At 45.4% G+C, this 18,779-nt stretch overlaps 1 protein-coding gene across 1 annotated transcript; it reads left to right on the top strand.

The window, feature by feature from the left end:
* Positions 1-217: 217 nt before the first annotated feature.
* On the top strand, positions 218-17,651 carry PDPR (pyruvate dehydrogenase phosphatase regulatory subunit). Its single transcript, XM_088536523.1, is given in 21 exon segments — positions 218-450; positions 3,302-3,435; positions 4,443-4,524; positions 4,615-4,778; positions 5,952-6,073; positions 6,555-6,672; positions 8,011-8,160; positions 9,670-9,701; positions 9,703-9,768; positions 9,770-9,826; positions 9,828-9,868; positions 11,295-11,413; positions 12,636-12,791; positions 12,894-13,027; positions 13,447-13,595; positions 14,777-14,889; positions 15,279-15,373; positions 16,014-16,103; positions 16,375-16,524; positions 16,526-16,561; positions 17,207-17,651. Coding segments are annotated over 21 exon segments (2,646 nt in total). The 3' UTR covers positions 17,612-17,651.
* Positions 17,652-18,779: the final 1,128 nt, after the last annotated feature.

Here is an 18,779-nt window from a genome sequence, read left to right as displayed (position 1 = left end):
CCCAGGTTTGCCCTTTCCTAGCAGGGCGGCTCCACAGGGCCTACGTACCGGCTGTCGCGTTTGCTCACACAGCAGCATCCGCGTGCCCCCTCGTGCCCCGGGCACCCTGTGACATTGGCTGCTGCCAGCAGTGTGTATAATAAGATAGAGCAGGAGCGTGACTGTGGCCTTTCCTTCCCAGAAGGAGCGGTCCTGAGCTAGCGTCCCGTGTGCCGGGATGTTCCTGCGCCTGCTGTCGGACGTGCGGGTGGCAGGCGGCGCGCCCGCGCTGGAGGAGGTGGCCATGCTCGAGCTGCCCCGAAGCGCCTCCAGCGCAGCGGAGCCTCGTCCTGCTCCCTTGCCGGCGCACGCGCAGGTTGTCATCTGCGGCGGCGGAATCACGGGCACGTCGGTGGCGTATCACCTTTCCAAGCTGGGATGGAAGGATATAGTCTTGATCGAGCAGGGCAGGTAAGGATTGAAGTCTTCTCATAAGAAAGATGGAAGATGGATGCGTTGTCCTGCTGTTCCACTTCCCATTCCCTCTGCTGTATGGGACAAGAGGTCACAAACTAAAGAGACTTGAAATCTGAGCTTTCCCATCACGCTAAGCTTCTGCTCAACCAGTATCTTGCTGATTTCTTAACTGACTCTTAAATAAAGAGACTCAGGGCATAGAGTGTTTTTGTTTGCTAAACCTTCCTCTGCAAACCTAGCCGGGAATGTTACACGACGTGGTGTGGGAACTTAATGGAGTAGGCAAAAGTTAATTGCATTTTTTTATGTATGCATAAGCTTGGAGAAGATTTAGTTGTACCTCCTGGCCTACTTACAGCAATTTGAGCTGGAAGATTTGGGATAACTTAATGTGTTTTTGCCCTACAAGAAACATTGGCATTAGGAGTAGCCTGAGAGGTAGGTCTAAAATTTGGCTTGTTTTACTCACAGGTGGTGAGCATGCAAAAAAATAAAGATAGACTTACGTAGCTTGCAAAAGATGGAATATTTTAACAAATCAGGGAAAGCTGCAAGACCTGAAAGTCTACAAACACCATCCAGCCCCAGCTGGATCCAGCCTCTCTACCTAGGCTTTTACTGGCTGAGTGAAGTGTGATTGCGGGAGATGTGGAGGTTATCCCATAGAAATGAGGTACCCATATCCCTGGAAACTGAGTAAAGGTTTTCATTATCTAGAGCTTGGCTGTTACAGGGGATTTAGTGCTTCTCTGTAAAACAGATTCATTAGGGTTTGGTTCGAATACAAGGTAGAAAAACAATTTGTATGCTCTTTGGTGAGTTGGATCTGAAGTCGGTGCCAGAGCGCACAGATCCTGTTTGAGATTTACTGCACAGCCATTTCCTACTCTCTAGAATTCAGCTTTGGACATAGATTCTTGGTGTTTCCTTTTAGGAGTCTGGGGACTTTGCATGAGATGGTCCTAAGAACTGTTTGGTGTTTTGCAAATTGGAAGAGAGATTTGCCACAGCAACTTCTCATGTTCTTCAAATGTGCTGCATGGAGAAGTGTTACCATGTGGCTCACAGCTTCCCACCTGATGCTGTTCCCAAGAATAATTAGCCATGATTTCTTGACTTTGCGCAGCTGCAAAGCAGAGAGTGTCAAGGTCTTCCCAGCTGCATAGAGAAGAAATTGGAAGTCTTCTATGAGGACCTTGTGTCTTTCTGAGTGAAATTAGCTGCCAGGCTTCATTTGCAAGGGCAGATAATCCTTACTAGGGTTGACTGGGGTACACAACATCTTTCATAGAATGAGTGCTGCACAATCTCTGTGTGCATGGTCAAAGGAAAAGGAAAAAAATGCATTAACAAAAACCTTAGCGTTAAATTATGGTAGGCAAATATAACTCTGCTTCAGCTATTTCTGTTGTGACTAAGAGTCACAAGAGTTTAAAAAAAAAAAAAAAAGGACCTTTTTGCCTTACACAAGAGTAAAAAAAACAATACCTTTCACAACTGGTTTCTGTGCTGGATTTCTGAAGGTTATGGAGATGCTAGTCCAAAAGTAACTTTGTCAGAGGCTTGCCTGGCAAATTGGAAAAGTGCAGGGTTGCTTTAACAACAAAAAAGATGCCTTGGAAGTACTGAGGAAGCAGGCTGAGAGTGTGGTGCGCTTAAGTCGAATGTCTCACCTTCACCTTTCTCTGCTGCAGAGAGCTTTTAGCAGGTCTTTTGTCTTACAGCAGCCCTTCACCAAACAGGTAGATAGACAATTTTTTAAGGGCAGTCTAATAAGGGAGAAGAAATCAGTGTCCCTCTCTCCTGGTCGCTGCTGCGCACTAGGAGGGCCAGCAGAAGTGTAAGACCAAAGAAACCTAAGTTTATTTCACCCAAGGGAATTCCTGTTTTGGAAGAAGAAACAACCAGGTAGACTTGAGCATATGGGGTAAAACTTTAGTTTAAAATGCTTTCCTTCTAAAATTATAGAAATGAGTTACGCCAGAAGCATTTGAGAACCTGCTTCTATCCCTGCATCATCCAACCTAGAATTCTTAAGTTTCTGTCCTGTAACAGACCTGTCCTGAGAGGCAAAGCTGATTAAGTTCTAGCTGATGGACTTTATACAGTTTCATGCTGTTTTCCACAGCAACTCTCTTGTGCCGTGTCTTCCAAGTTTTATTGCTATAGCGAACAGACACCTGAAAATTGCTAGAACTGGTTGCTTTTCAACGTGTTGATTCTCAGAGGGCTTCTACGTGTCCTGTTGGCCATGAAGTTCCACCGCTGGGTTGAGTCATGCAGTTATGGGGTTTCACGTGCTGGTGGTGGACTCCCAGGCAGATGGTCACCCTTGGAGTTTTAATGGGAGAGCTTCTGCAGTGTGCATGAAACTGTGGGAGAGCTAATTTTATCTGTAATAAAGAGAAAGACAGCAGCAACTAAGCTTGTTATTGGGAGTGCAGGAAAGATTTCACCTTTGTCTGGGAGCAGCAGCGTCTGACTGTGGTGACTGCAGCTAGTAGCGTATTCCAGAAGGAGAGGATGCTTGATGGGCACAGGTTAACATCGCACGTTTGAGATCTGAAGCAGCCGTTACCAGTGTGGATGGATTTTCTTAGGCTGATTTTATTTCTGTGTGCAGTGCAGCAGACAGGATTCCCAAGGAGCAAATCTGCGACGCTTTGTGTAAGCTCCCGCCAGCCGAGCACCACGCTGTCTGCCTCAGCGCAGATACGTTCTGGTCCTGTGTTTGGGGGAGAGGTTTTTGTTGGCGTTAGCTGTCAGCAGCAGTGACAGCGGCCTCAGGGGGTCTCTCTGCTTCCCCGCGTGCCAGCCGAGGCCTCTATTGCACCTTCTCTTGCAGGTTGGCCGCGGGGACCACGCGGTTTTGTGCGGGCATCGTGAGCGCGGCCCGGCCGGTGGCCATTGAGCTCAGGATGGCAGACTACTCCAACAGGCTGTACCAGCAGCTGGAGCAGGAGACCGGCGTGAAAACAGGTACCGCAGGCATCGCCACAGGGGAACCAGGGAATCTTTGGGACATTCCAAGTGTTAATGCTGAAACACCAGCGTGATTTTACAGTGTCTTAGAGTTGGTGGTTCCTCTTCCAGAATATCCTTAGAGTGAATCAGTTGCAAAGGAAAGTTACTTGTGTGATCAAAAGACCTGGAGGAAGTGGGATCAGCAGCTCAAGCTGAAGGCAGATTACTTGCAAATGGTAGTCATTTTTTTTCTGTTGTTTGTAGCCTGGAAAAATATAGATGATTTTTTTTTCCAAGGAGGCTGAAAAAGCTAGTGCGGATACTGGAGCAGATAACCCAGTTTCTGCACCAGTTTGCTTCTCAAAAAAGACCAAAAAAAAAAAAAAAAGTTTAACACAAGTGCTAAACATAGGCAAAACAAGATATTTTACCCTAGCTTCACTCCTGGAAACATCAAGGAAACATCGTGTTGAAATCCTCCCTCTCACCCTGGCCAAAATGCTGAGGCATGCACCTGATATGGAGAACTTCAGCCCTGATAGTTTCCTGGTTACAAGGACTTGTGATGTGTGACAGACTCGCCCCAGGTCAATAACTGTGCCTGTAATTAAGGGCACTACTACCTTAGCGAGTAGTATGAACTATTGCCGCGGGTGGAGTTGCCACAAAATGTCATGCTTTTGGTGGCTAAGGTTTTCTTCTGATTGGGTAGATGTTAAGTGACATTTTCTGGTTTTGCCAGTAACCTCTCTTCTCTTTTAATTGGTAGCATATGTGCAGCTTAATTATTTTTATAAACACAAGCCAATGCAGGGCAGTGGAGGGTTAGAACATAAGATTAAATTGCCTTTTTGAAATGTTGACTAAGACTGGTTTTGATGGCTAATTGATAAGTAGAGGCAGGGATCTAGGTTCTCCTGGCTCCTGTGTAACGGAAACAACGGGTCTAAAGCAATGGGTCTGAGATTAAAAGAATTCACAGATCCTGTCCAAATCTGACTTGACTTTGGTCATTGTCATAGGGTACATGAAGACAGGCTCTATTTCACTGGCTCAGACTCAGGATCGACTAATCTCTCTGAAACGCATTGCTTCATCGCTGAAGTACGTATAAGAGGAAATGTGAGCGATCTTGACTGCGCCTCAGCCCTCCTGCGGGCTGAGTGACAGCGTTTGTCTTGTGTTTTGTGGCAGTGTAATGGGAATACCTTGTGAAATCATCACCCCGAAGCAAGTGGCACAGCTCCACCCGCTGATCAACATTCACGACCTGGTGGGGGCCATGCACGTGCCAGGAGATGCGCTCGTGTCATCGGCCGACGTGAGTCTGGCGCTGGCAACTGCGGCTTCGCGCAACGGTAGGAGGTTTTTCTTTCATCCACAGAACCCTCTCCTGCGTGATGGGCGTCTCGTTTCCAGAAAATAATATAATTTTCTGCATGAGGTTGCTGTCAGCTTGATGGCTGTGGCTGGGCACTAAAGACTAACACTGGGTGATTTCTGTAAGGTTCATACACTCTAAAACCCATTTTTACCCTCAAACAGAATCCAGGTAGTTTTTTTTTTTTTTTTTTTTTCCCCTCCCCCATTCTGAATCTTTAGCAATCTGCTTTGATAGCTCAAGCACCTTTTTGCTGTACTCATTATTAACAAATTTCTTTGAAAAAAACACATTCTTTTTCAGTCATAAATACAATCCTTAATAGGACTTAGTCAAAACTGCGCGTCGGAAGAGTTTAGTTATCTGCAATGCAAAAGGCACAGTGCTCTCGATGACTATTTCATCGAGCACATAGGCTTTCAGTGGGTTTGAAAGTGAAGTAGTAAACACTATTTGGACAACACTTTGGCTCACCCAGAGAGGCTTAAAAGTAGAACAAAGCATAGATTTAGTGACAGGGATGAGGCTCATTAAGTGTGAAAATCTGTCAGATTGGAAGAAAAGGCCAAAAAACAGGTGCTTTCCGTGCTCTCAAAGTGCTTCTCAGCACAGTGCTGCTGGGCCTTGGGGGTTGTTTATTATCATAAGACTTAGTATCCCTCAGAGAGAGGAATAAATATTTAGAGGGTAACTGTTACAACGCTTTCTGTGTGAACAAGTTACGGTCTTTTAGTCCTTTAGTCAGTACTTTATTTCTGAATACTGTTAAACATTTTTTTCCCCCAAATGGCTGAATTCCCATAAAAGAACAAGCAGTCTTGCTTGTTCCGAGGCCTCAAACTTTATGGCATAATGGACTTTATAATCACAGGAAGTCTATAGTTGGAGATGATTTTTTTTCATGTTGTTGGTATTGGGGTGTGTTTATCACCCAGATTGTCACCTGGAAAAGAGCACTGTATCTCCTCGCAATCCAAGCTTTTCAGTTATGGACATACAAGTTTCATCTGTTTTACAAACGACAGGCTTTCATTTAGGAATCATCAAGTCAAGCACAAAAATGTGGTTTTAAAGGAAAAACAAGCTTTTAAATGCTTGTTAGTTAGCCCGACGCTTTGGCACTAAAGCTGACTTTCTTGTGTTCTCTCAGGAGTCCAGATTCACGAATGGACGAGTGTCAGTCATGTCTTGGTGCAGAAAGGTCGTGTGACCGGAGTTGAGACTGACAGAGGACACATTTCATGCGAGTACTTTGTCAACTGTGCTGGCCAGGTTGTATTATTACATTTTTTTTCTTCTCTTTGTTTTAGATTTTTCTGTATTTTTGAAAGAGACCTTTCAGAGGAATCGTGAAAGAGTTTTGTGTTTTGCTTTCTTTTAAGTGCTGTTGCTTTTCTGCTGTGAAAATATATCTGACAGTTGCTGTTCCTCATCTTGCAGCGGGCTGTCTTGTTTGTATGGGGTCCTAGCATTACCGGCATCTAACTCTTCCCTATTATACATTTAGAGGCTGATGTCTAAATCTTGTTTTGCCCTTGTATTGTAAGTTGATCGTTCCTAGTCCTGAGTCAGGGCCCCACTTTTCTAGATGTTTTTGAGGAACAGAAGAACATTTTTTTATCCCTAACAACTTAAATTCTATGTAAGCAGCAAAAATCTTCCTTTTTAAACTGGGGTTAGTTTTCTTCTTTTGCATTCTAACATCATTCCCCCCGCCCTGTCTCCCGTTTTCTTTCTTCTTCTTTCTTTTTAGTGGGCCTATGAGCTGGGCCTCTCTGGGGAGGAACACGTCAGTATCCCAGTCCACGCCTGTGAACACTTCTACCTCCTGACGTATCCTTTGAAGGACCCTCTAGCAAGCAGCATACCAAGTAAGGATTCTTGAGCTCTATTCCACTTTTCTTGGTGAATTATAGCTGCCTTTCCAAGAACAGGGTAGGTGTATTATGACTACAAAAATCTTTACTAAGGGCTGTCGGTTCTCAGCTCAGTGAGGATTGTGAAGTGTATTCCGACAGACTTGCGCTTAAAGTCTTCCATTAGCCGTAAGATGAAGCTCTCTCCTTCTTCTTGGGAAACTTTTACTGCAAAATTGAGATTTTTCAAAATTGGCCAATTTAGGGAGGAGAATGACCTTAACTCTGTAGTTTGACAAACTGGTGTTTTTGAGACGTGGACTGTTGCTTTTGTGAGCTGCAGAGAGAGTGCTAGCCTTGCCACTGTGTTTTCCTTTCAGGCTGCTGTCCCCAAATGGCCCATCTATTGCTTTCCTCCAACTGAAGCTAAGGCTTTACAGTGGCATTTTGCATGTCTATGAGCTGTAGGGGCAACCAAAGCACTTGAGGTAATTGCTCCCCCTCCTCCATGGTTCTGGCTTTTGGCGCTCTCAAAAGAAAAGACCTTGTGCTTAAGAACTGCCTGTGGAAAGTGGAAGGTTCTCTTATTCACTCTGGGTCTTTAGCAAGAGCTTCTTGTGAGTAAAGTTGATGCTCTCCAGGGAATTCACTTTTCTGACCAGAGGCCCCAAGTGCTTCACTTTACTTGATTGTGTAATTTAAAAAATATATATTTGCTGCTTTTCCATATGTGGAAAAGCTGCTATGGAGCATGTCAGGTCGAAATTCTTACTTACTTCAAGTTGATACTACCTTGAAAGAATTCTTCCTGACCTGGGTGCTTTTTCTTACCCTAGTGCTGCCCACTTTCTTAGTGTGGGTATTCCTGCAGCAGAGGAACTCAGTGACTTATGCCCATTGAAATTAGCTGTTCTCAGTAAAAGAAGGAAAAGAGGGGGTTGGACAGAGTTCTCTTGGTGGTAGATCTAGTCTTGGGTGCAGTTTCAGCAGAGCTAAGCTGGTCTTAGTGCCAGACGAACCCATGACTCCCTGCTCCTGGCAACACTGTCCTGCTGACTTTGGTGCTCTTTAGAATCAGTTCTGCTTACTGTGCTGCCCCGAAGTTATCGTGCGTGGTTGTGAGGGGGCAATACTGGTTTAGTAACCTAAAATGACTCACTAAAGATTCACATGAGGACTACAACAAGCCTGAAGTGTGCGCCTGGGAGACTGGTACTGTCCCTTCTCATGGCAGAGGGCTTCTAGCTCGGCCCAGCGTATCAACAAAGCTCAGCACAGTGTTTATGAAACCGTGGGCTGAGAGATTTATCCCTTCTCTCAATTCTTTTCCATCAACTGTTCTTTCCTCTGCAGCTATTGTGGACCCAGATGGCAGGATCTACATACGCAACTGGCAAGGTGGCATCCTCTCCGGCGGCTTTGAGAAAAACCCCAAGCCCCTCTTCACGGAGGGACGGAACCAGCTGGAGATCCAGAACCTCCAGGAAGATTGGGATCATTTTGGTATGTCAGGAGGAAAAGAGCAGCCTCAATGAAACATTTGGCAGAAGGCCGAGTCAGAAATTAGACAGGCTGTGGTAAACCAGCCAGCATGTGTGTCTGTCTTTATCTGAAAGGTGTGTGAAAGATGAATGTTCTCTCAAATTCATTCATCTCTTGGTTTGTCAGTAATTGGTGTAAAACTTCTTGACCAAGGACTACGCCAACATCTGGGCAGCATTTAAAAACACCCACTCACCTTCAGCACTCGTTTCCTCTAGTGCAGGGAAGGGCTACATAAACCTTCCAACATTGTTCTTCCCTCACATTTCGTTTTTGACTGTCAGGGCCGCCTGCAGCTCCTCGTGTGACCCTGTTGATGAGCCCTGGTGACCTGCCATGTGGCTGTGGTATTTTATTTCTGCAGCTCTCTCCAGCAGTGAATGCCAAGTGTGTTTACATTGGTGTAAGTTTTTTTTGGTGGACAGAACTTCATGCTTTTGCTTTCCAGCAACATTGCCATTGGCAATAGGGTGATTTGTTATATTCCAAATGTTCTGTCTTTTTCTTTAGATTGATTTATCTTATTTTTCTGTCTGAAAGTTACCTTATTGATATCATAAACAGCTCAAACTCCAAGGTGATGGGGCAGAGCCAGAATAGGGTGTGCTTTTGTGCTGGTATATGCTGAAAGTTTTTAGTTCTATAGATAACTGCAGGCTTGCTCCTTTCAATTTTAAAATAGCCTGTGCATCTGTTTGAACATAAAGCTGGATGTAAGGACAGATTTAACACTGACCCCTCTTTTTATCAATAAGGAAAAAATAATCCATAACTCCTGGCTCTTGCTCTGGAATTTTATGCATGAGGAGAGAAAAAGATCAAAAAGATCACGTCCGAAACACTCTTTCTGTTTGTAACTTATTGGATTGTAGGAAATCTGATTATTTTAGTGCTTGTGTGTAAAGCAAGGAAATCTTAGTGCTGGATGGTGAGGGCTTTTATCTAGAGTACTACGCAGAGGTACTTCAAACAAGAAAAACAAAACTTATGCACTTATGATAGACTGTGAAGAATTGCAGAGGGCCCTTTCAGGCGTGCCAGAGCAGTGCAGTGGCAGGGAAGTTCAGGGAGGGAGGATAAGGTGTCGCATGTGTGCGCACGGGTGGGAAGGAGCTTATCTTCACCCTACAAAATGATGGGCTTGAGCTGGCCTTGGGGTTATATCAATTCCATGAGACATCGGCTTAGTAGCTGTCAAAAGCAAATGGCATGTTAGGACTCGCTGGGAAGGGACTGGAAAGCCAAGCAGAAAGCATCGTTACAAGACTAAATGCTTTGTTGGATACGAGGCAGTGTCCTGGCTCCCTGGTTTCAGAGGATATCATGGCCTTGAGGAAGCCTTTTCCGTTTTGTCCTGGTTTATGCAGGCTAGTTTGTGTCCAGTGTCGAGATGAAGGCGAAATAGCTGATGTCCTTGGGTACCGAAGGTGGTGACGTTCTGTCTGTCTGTCTGTCTGTCTTGGGCACTAGAACCGCTTCTGAGCGCCCTTCTGCGCAGGATGCCCGGATCTGGAGGCGCTGCAGATCATGCAGCTGGTGAACTGCCCCGAAACCTTCACCCCGGACAGCGATGCGCTGCATCATGGGCGAGTCGCCCGCTGTGCGGGGCTACTTCGTCCTGGCCGGACATGAACTCGGCTGGTATCTCATATGGTGGGGGAGCAGGCAAGTAGTGGTTTGTGCTATTATATGTCTAAGTAAGGTTTTAATGAAGAAAAAGAGGCTGCTCAGATGATCCTTCTGTGTAGACTTTTCTGGTCAGTATTTGAGACCCTGTTCTCTGCTACACAAAGAAGCACTTTTTTGTTTCCTACTCGAGCGACAGGAGGGGGGCAGTTACCACACACTCTGACTATGTTCTCCTACACATGTCCTAAATCTGTGTTCTCCGATCCTGTGCACCTTTCTTTAGGAGCCACGTTTCAGGAATCGCATTCCCCTTTAGCTTTTTATTGGGCTGTAGTGTCCAGGTTGACGCAACAGTTAATTTCTTAGAAAACAGAGTGAATCTGGTGTCGCTGGAACACTCTGTGCCATGTGAGGTGCTGCTGATATCCTGATATCTGTCCCCTACCCCTGAGCTAGGGATGTAATAATTTTTCAGTACAGTCCAAGTCCTGTGTTAATGCAATTACCTTGACAGGCACAGGAGTGCCGTGCAGCAACAAAGCCTCTTGCAAAATGGTCACGACTTCCTCTGAGTGTGATTTGGTTTTGGCAGCTCATCATCCCTTCTGTCACGCAGTCTTCCCAACAAGCTGCTTGTTTCTCATGAGAGATGCAGTGTGCGTTTGTTTCTGTGTGTTGTCTAATAGCTGAACTCACCGGGGAAGGAAATCATCATTTTGCTATCTCAGAATAAAGTGCAGAGAATCTTTGCAGGGAGGTTCTCTAGGAATTAGAATTGCTTTTGAAGGTAAACTGGTACTTGTCCATATGTTGCTACAGCCTCAAGATAAGCAGCTTAGCTTGCTGATGTACCTTTAAATGACCACTTTCAAACCTCCTTTGTTTTTCTGTTTTACTGACTGTGAACAGATCCTTCTGCTCTGCTTTGGTCTGAGCTGCCTTTGTCCTTTAGCTCTGGAGCATGCCTTCCTCCTTCACTGCTAGAAGTGTAGCTAGACATAACTTGGCTGGTACCTCGTGCTGAAATGAATGCTGTCACTGATGGTTTGTGGCTGAGCCTACACCAGGTACTGAAAAATGGCAAAGCCTAGCCGGCCTCGGCCTCCCTAACTCCGACTTAAACGTTTGCAGCGCTCCCCTTTTGTAGCGTGGCCTGAGGACTTGACACGGTGTCAGCCGGACTCCCTGTCTGGTCTCTGGCTTCGTTTACCACGTGTCCTTAACCTCCTGCTTCCCTGTATGTTATATCTTAATGGGAGATGAGTAATTTGGATGTCTGGTGGATGGGTTTTATAAAAGGGAACTCTTCAGATTCTGTTAGTGGTTAGAAAAATCACGTTAGTTATGTTCTCTCCCTTCTGTAAGCAATTCTTATGTCCAAATGTCCTTGCTTCTGGGCTTTAAACCTAGACTCCTGCTTATAAGCTTGTGAGTAATGTCTTGGTCTTATGTACTTCTCCAATCAGGTTCCTGGCAGAGTGGATGGTAAACGGTTACCCGTCGGAAAACGTCTGGCCTCTGGATTTGAAACGTTTTGGTTCCCTGCAGAGCAGTCGCACGTTCCTCCGTCACCGCGTGATGGAAAGTAATGCGTGAGTGAGATCCCTCTAAACCAGGCGGAATTGCTGCGCCGCCTGCCCCTCTGCCAAGCGTGCTTGTTCGGAGACCATTTCCCTTCTTCCTGGCCTCCCTTGTGCAGCTGTTCCCAGGAGAGGGGAGAGCTTGGTCTCGTGTTAGCAGCGTTCTTATTAAGCGTTAGTCTTAGAGGTGCTGTTGGTACAGTGCTTTTTTTCTCTATTCTAAATTTCTTACTAAGTCTAAACAGTAAAAGTGGGTTCAGCTTAACTGGGGAGGTTGAGTAAAGCTCTTAGAGCAGATATATCCAGGAAACGAAATACTCTTAGGCTTTGACCTTCCTCCCTAAAAAAATCGCTTTGTGCTCATTGTTCTGCAGTTGCCTTTCAGTAAATCTGGATTCTTGTAACTACAGAATCTCTAGCTTTTGCAAGTTGAGTGCTGTGTTCAGTTTCAATGTTACACTGCCATACTAATTCCTACTTCCCTTTACTCACTTTCCCAAGAGTAGCAATCCAAAAAAAATGATAACATAAGTAGTTATGAGGCAAAAACAGGAGAAATCTCCAATAAGAATTATTGGACTGTTTAACACCTTCAGTGTTAAATAATTCTTGACCTAAAGAGGCTTAAGTATTACCTTAACATTTATAAAGAAGTATTGAAGTATCCTTGAATATTACTCCCCAATAGGAACCAGGGAGGACATTAAATGTTTATCAGTGTAACTTTTTTTTTTCTCCTAAATATTGCATATTAGGTGAAAAGGTTAGAATTAGAAAAAGCTGAGCTGCCAATATGTAAAGAAGCTGAATTAGGTGATCCTTATAGCAGCGGGCTGTCTGCCACAGTGTTGCTATTATCAGAATGATCAGAGGCTGCTAGTGTGCTGTCAGCACAGAACCAGGAATAATTAATGCCAGTCAGCACAGCTTCATGGAGAGAAAAAAGAGAGGTTTGTATCTCGACAGTATTGTCATGAGGCTACAAGTATCTGTCGAATGTAATTGTTTTGTGCACATAGTGTTACTCTGGTTTTGAATAGATATAAATGGATAAAAACAGATTTGCTGGTTTCCAGAAATAAAGGAGGAAAGTCAGAATTGTTTTGAGGGAATTTCATTAATGGTTCAGATATTAGCAATTATCTTTTTAGGTAATTTAGAAGAAAAATTTAGATAAAAGCACTTTTTTTCACTTTACCTGATGGTGGATCTTTGTGACCTTTGCAGCTCTCATTTGTGATCTGAAGGTTCCCCGTTGGGACTTCCAGACGGGCAGGCAGCTGCGCACTTCACCGTTATACGACCGTCTGGATGCGCAGGGAGCTAGATGGATGGAGAAACATGGATTCGAGAGAGTCAAATATTTTGTCCCACCTGGGAAAGGTGAGAGCATATCTTCCTCTGCCTAGTGCATCCATATTGGTCTATGTGAGCTCTTAGTTCATGGAGTTTATGAATTGTCCCTTTGATTCTTCTTTACATTAGATCTGCTGGATTTGGATCAGAGCAAAACCTTTTACAAACCAGATTGGTTTGATATTGTGGGTTCAGAAGTCAAGTGCTGTAAGGAAGCAGTTTGTGTCATTGACATGTCATCTTTTACTAAGTTTGAAATAAGCGTAAGTACCTAGGAAGTGACAAAGCATCAGCCTCGTAAAGACAGCCTTTTATTTGCTACCAGCTGCTTTCCTAAAATGCCATGTGTCCTGCTGATGATAGGAGGAGGAAGCCAAGCTGTATGACCAAATCCAGGTTATACCATGACGTTTAGCATAGATATATTTTTTTTCTTTTTCTGTCCATCTAGGACTTAGTTTGTAGCAACTTACTTAAAAATAATAATAATAATTAGAGTGACTTTTCTAAAAGTTTCAACACTCTTGTTGCCACTGTACGCTGTTAAGCTTGAGCCAGCAGTGTCACAGCCATTATGAATTGAGAGCTTTTGGGCCAAAGTATTTTGGTGCCATCTTAAACTGCCCCAGTGACTCGATGTTGCTGAGGCAGCTCGTCTGACTTAGCCTTTTGGTTCCTGTAGTCCACAGGAGAGCAGGCCCTGGCGAGTCTGCAGTATCTCTTCTCCAACGACCTGGACGTGCCTGTGGGGCATGTCGTGCATACGGGCATGCTCAACGAGCAGGGCGGTTACGAGAACGACTGCAGCATCGCGCGGCTCAGCAAGCGCAGGTACCCGCGCGCGCCGCCCCGCTGCTGGGAGGACCGCTCCCTTGTACTCCCCTCTAGTAACCTTTGGCTTTAAAATAAAGGCTTGATTCTTTAGCTATGCTCCTAATGCAGTAACCCCAAGGAGAGAGGGAGCCCCTGTGTTTACCATTATGGGGAAAAATACACCTTTCTCTAGTACTACAAATAGGTTTCTACAGATTTTTAGGCCTTCGAATGTTTCTCACTTGAAAAGGCGAATTGTTTTCAGCATTAGAGTTTACTAATGTATGTAATCATTTAAAATGCAAAGAGAATGTTTGCTTATTGGCTCCTGAGCAATATTCCCTTTGGATTTCCCTGCTGGACATGCTTTTTCTTGATTATTTCAGCTTGCATTGCAGTGTGGTTACTCTGATTCTTAGCTCTGCAGACACTTATGGTTCATGTTTGTACTCTGTAACGCAGGCTAACACAAGCTAATCATTAGACTCACTGTTTTGGGCTCTCTTGGCAATTTAAGAAAAGTTTACTCATTTTTAAAACTTTTTGATGGTGTAGCTTAGTAGTGTTTTTATTTTTCTATTCCATTTTCTCTGCATGTTTTTACTATGGTGGTGTGAAAAATATTCTCCTTTTCAGTCCCTACTGTTAGAAACAGCTTTTCTTTTCTTCCTCTTCCGTCTGTATTCATATATTGCTTAAAAGTATCATCCTACTCAGTGTGAAACACTCAGCTTTCTCCTTTTTAATAATTTTTGGAGATGTATTGTCTGCATTGATAATATACTGTAGCTCACAGTTTATGTGAAAGATACTGTAGAGACTTGTACTACAAATATCTGTCATTTTGGCGTAACAAATACAATTCTGTTTTGGGAAGCTGTTAAGAATAGTCACTATTGTGTATGAAAAGATTTTTGCTGAAACAAGAAATTGTTTTGAGAATTAAGCTCTGTTTTGACTTTTAGAGTAGCCAGAGCCACTGGTCTGGAAGAGCTGCAAATACTTTTGCAAAATGCGCATGGCTTTTGGGACACCCTTGGTCCCAAAGGGTGGGCTCTTGAGAACTTCCTGCAGTCCATTGCCAGTGCTTCTGTCCCCTTTTTCATTTGCTGTTGCTGAATGTTCATTGGTAAAGAATGAAATGAGTCATCTTGTGGCTGTCAATTCATTGTACCCTGGTTTCAATTTTTCTATTACAGCTTCTTCATGATTTCCCCTACTGACCAACAAGTCCATTGCTGGTCCTGGTTGAAGAATCACTTGCCCAGTGACAACAACCTGACCATGGAAGATGTGACTTGGAAGTACACAGGTAGGAAATCACCAAAAGCAGATCTCCTTATGCAGCCTGAAACCACAAATGGTGCTTTGTGCCTAAGGCCAATTAATTAAGGTGTCTACAGTGGAGCTTGAGCGTTTTTCCCGAACAATTGGACAAAAACAGCAATTCAGACTCTTCCTCCTAGAAAGCACAAATCATAAGGCAGCTTTTCCTTCCTGCAGACTGTCAGAAGAGTCTGACCAAACCCCACGACTCTCTCCTTCGTTCTTAAATGTAAAATTACCTATTATTTCAGTAAACGGCATGAGCTACGCTGCTTCCCAAGGAGCAGTAGGATTTGGGGCAAGAATATATGCAAGTCAGAGACCAGGTAAGATCGCTCTTCTCTCATCCTAAAACCCTTACCTTCCTCTTCCTAGCTCTCAATCTGATCGGTCCTCGTGCTGTGGATGTCTTGTCAGAGTTGTCCTATGCCCCAATAACTCCAGAACACTTTCCCTCTCTCTTTTGCAAGGTGAGTAACTCTGCTTCCTTCCTCCTCTCCCTGTTAGATGTCTTGAAGTGCAGATGGGAGAAGGGGAAAGCTTTCAGTGTTGGACAGTCAGCGGTGAATTGAAAACCATACATCGTTCCTGCAGTTAATTGAGCTAAATGCACTCACTAGGCTCCCTTTCTGAACTACTTCCCTTTAGTTTCTACTTGCTAAGCATACGGCAAACGCAGAGTTGTTTTAAGTATTCAATTCACAGTGGGCCTGGTGCTGTTTGATGTCTTGGCGTAGTTCATGCAATTGGTTATGAACTTATCAGTGCGAGAGGCAGCTGGGATCAGGGACTGTGGAGTCATTGTCTCCTGCTACGCAGAGACTAAGCAGATATCTATTCCATCTCTGTCTTGCCTTTAGAATACAAGCTTTTGTCCTGGCCTAGTTCAAAGGCTTACTGCTGAGTGTCATGAAGAGATTATGAAGTCTGAATAATGTGATATCACTGATCGCATTCTTAGATTTACATTCTTTGCATGTAAGCCGGTGGTAAATGGGGGTGAGGAAGGGGAAAGAGCTGCTCGATGTGGTCTGTGTGATGGATTGTGCTGCTTCTGCATCTCGGTACTGTGTTCCAGTTTGGGTGTTTTCACCCCCTCTGCTTCTGCAGGAGATGAGCGTGGGCTACGCTAATGGGATCCGCGTGATGAGCATCACTCACACGGGAGAGCCTGGATTCATGCTGTACATCCCTATAGAGGTAAGAGCGTGCTACAGCCAGAGGTACTTCAGGCAATTCTGGATGGACATAAGGAGGCACGTTTTCCAAGTTGGCTTGGGGTATTGAAATGTCTAGTTTAACAACAGGAGAGGTCAGGCGGGAGGGTTTCCGTGTTCTCTACAGCTTGCTGACTGGCCAGCCCCTGTTGCGCTGCAGAGACAGGACGCAGTAACATCAGCGGTGGGGTGTAGGACCCTCCTCTCTTTCCTGGTATTTCTCTGCAGCGCTCTGTTTTACCCTTCCCTCACAGTACGCCCTGCACGTGTACAATGAGGTGATGAACATGGGACAGAAGTATGGGATTCGCAATGCTGGCTATTATGCGCTGCGCAGCCTGCGCATCGAGAAGTTCTTTGCGTTCTGGGGCCAGGATCTGGACGCCTTCACCACTCACATCCGATGAGTGCGGACGCGAGTTCCAGGTCAAGCTGGAAAAGGTACAGTGGAAACCAGGCACTAAGGCCTGCGGCGGAGCCGGCCTGTGCAGCAGGGATGGGCAGTGCTTCCCCCCAGGTTGATGAAGCAAAAACCAGCTGTGTTGTTTGATTAAGTCAAAACACGTCAGGGATGGCAATTCTCTGTTTTTACTAATGCATAGAACCACAAGTTGTGTTCTTTTTTACTAAGCATAGACACAAGTTGTGTCCTGCTTATTTGTGTTGGCAGGTGCCATCTCTCTCACTTGCTTATTTTCTCCATTCTCACGTCTTTGCACCAGACAAAGCAATTGCTTGCATTAAATAATTTAGAGAAGCAAGTGTAATGGTTAGGGATAAGAATTTCACAGGCTGTTACTGTTTTCCTGTAATTCTTAAAACATAGTATTCTTCTGGAGGCAATAATATAGTGAAAACTAAAATGTTTTTTTAAAGGCCTCCTTCAAACATATATTTTGATATCTTTTAACACAGTTTAGCATCTAGAACAAAAAACAATACTGGAAAAGCCCTGAGCTGGGTTCACTGCATATAGAAGCAACCTGTCTTGACAAAGCATGAATTCTAAACTTAACTTTGCTTGTGTCACGCAGCAGCTGCTGCTCCAGCTGATGTTCCTTTCATCAGCAGATGCTCTCTCCATAGGGAATGGAGTTCATTGGCCAGGAGGCCTTGTTAGAGCAGAAGCAGCACGGTGTGTACAAGCGCTTTACCATGTTCATTCTTGAGGACCATGACACAGACATGGACCTCTGGCCCTGGTGGGGGGAGCCCATTTTCCGCAACGGCCGCTACGTGGGCAAGACCACGAGCAGCGCCTACAGCTACACCCTGGAGCGCCACGTCTGCCTGGGCTTCGTGCAGCACTTTGATGAGAAGACAGGAGAAGAGCTCGTGGTGACAACTGACTTCATCAACCAGGGCGAGTACGAGATCGACATTGCTGGGCAGCGCTTCCAGGCCAAAGCCAAGCTCTACCCCTTCAGCTCCCTCTTCACGCAGCGGCGCCGCAAGGATGAGGTGGAACTGAGCGGCTACCAAAGGGAGTAGCGCTGACCAGACCCGAGCTGGAATTTTCTGGCACCATCTCTAAGTCCCTCTCCTCGTGCTGTTAGTTCTTTCATCTCCTTTCTTGTCTTGCAATTTTTAAACTTTTCCAGTGTGTTACATTTTGTACATTTTAGAACGTTTAATTTTCAAGCTTTCTCAGCCCTTTGCTCTAGCCGTGCCCCTTCTGCAGCCCTCAGCTCGCCAGGCCGCCCCGTGCACCGGCGGATGAGGCGGTGTCGAGCGCGTGCTGCGAAGGAGCGAGCGCCACAGGCCTCAGCCTGCCGGTGACGGGAAGGGCTCAGGAGTACCCAGAGGAGTGTGCCCGTCCCGGCCCCTCTCCGGCGGAAGGCCTGGAGTGCGGGTGTCCTGTCCCCGAGGGCGCGCACTGCGCAGCCTCCCCTGCTCTCCACACGGTGCCCACCAAGGGTGCGCGCGGCGGCGCCGCCAGCTACCTCACCGCACACCACATGGCCGCGCCTGTCACTGCTCTGGGCGCCCGTCGTTTCTTTCGCTAGCAGGGAGTCACATAGAATTAATCACCAGATCATTGAAATGACAGAAGTGCTGGTAGGTTTTTGTTGTTGTTACCATTCATATTGGTGGGGTTTTTTTTTGTGTGGGGCCACTGAAACTAAGTGGATTTCTATAAACATCATTGAAGATCAACGTGTGTGTTTAACTTCCCTAAGGATTTTTGGAGGTTTTATTAGCAGAAAGAGACTGTCTACCAAGGACAGATGTTAGTCTTCGATGTGAGTCGCGCTGTCAAAAGCTGTTTCTGTTTCAGCTGTGCAGTCTCTTTGTGGACTCCCTTTCACTCCCTTCTTTTATGTGGCTCGGTCGAGCCCGTCTGGCAACGTTCATGCAGCAAACGCAAGTTTTGTACAAAACTTGGCTTAGTTTGGGGAGCCTGAGCAGCAGGAGGGAACAGCATCTTGTGTTTTCAGCTGACTGTGGCTGTCTTGAAATGAGAGCGGCCTGTGGTGCTGGTAGTATTGCAGAAAACACTGTGCTTTTGCTGGGAGCGAGCGAGCATCTCAGCAACTCCTGCAGGAGTCAAGGAAATTGCCTCCCGCTTCTCGAGTCTGTCACGCCTCTTGTTTCTCTGTCTCGGTAATACCTCAGCTGGAGGGAATAAGTTTATGTGCCAGGCCCTGAGTATAGAAGC

Source organism: Tinamus guttatus, unplaced genomic scaffold (genome assembly GCF_059628265.1).
Source record: "Tinamus guttatus ecotype Peru unplaced genomic scaffold, ASM5962826v1 Tinamus_guttatus_pri_ptg000674l, whole genome shotgun sequence".
Taxonomy (NCBI): domain Eukaryota; kingdom Metazoa; phylum Chordata; class Aves; order Tinamiformes; family Tinamidae; genus Tinamus; species Tinamus guttatus.
Note: the sequence above shows the minus strand (reverse complement) of the source record. Positions and strands in the feature narration are given on the sequence as shown.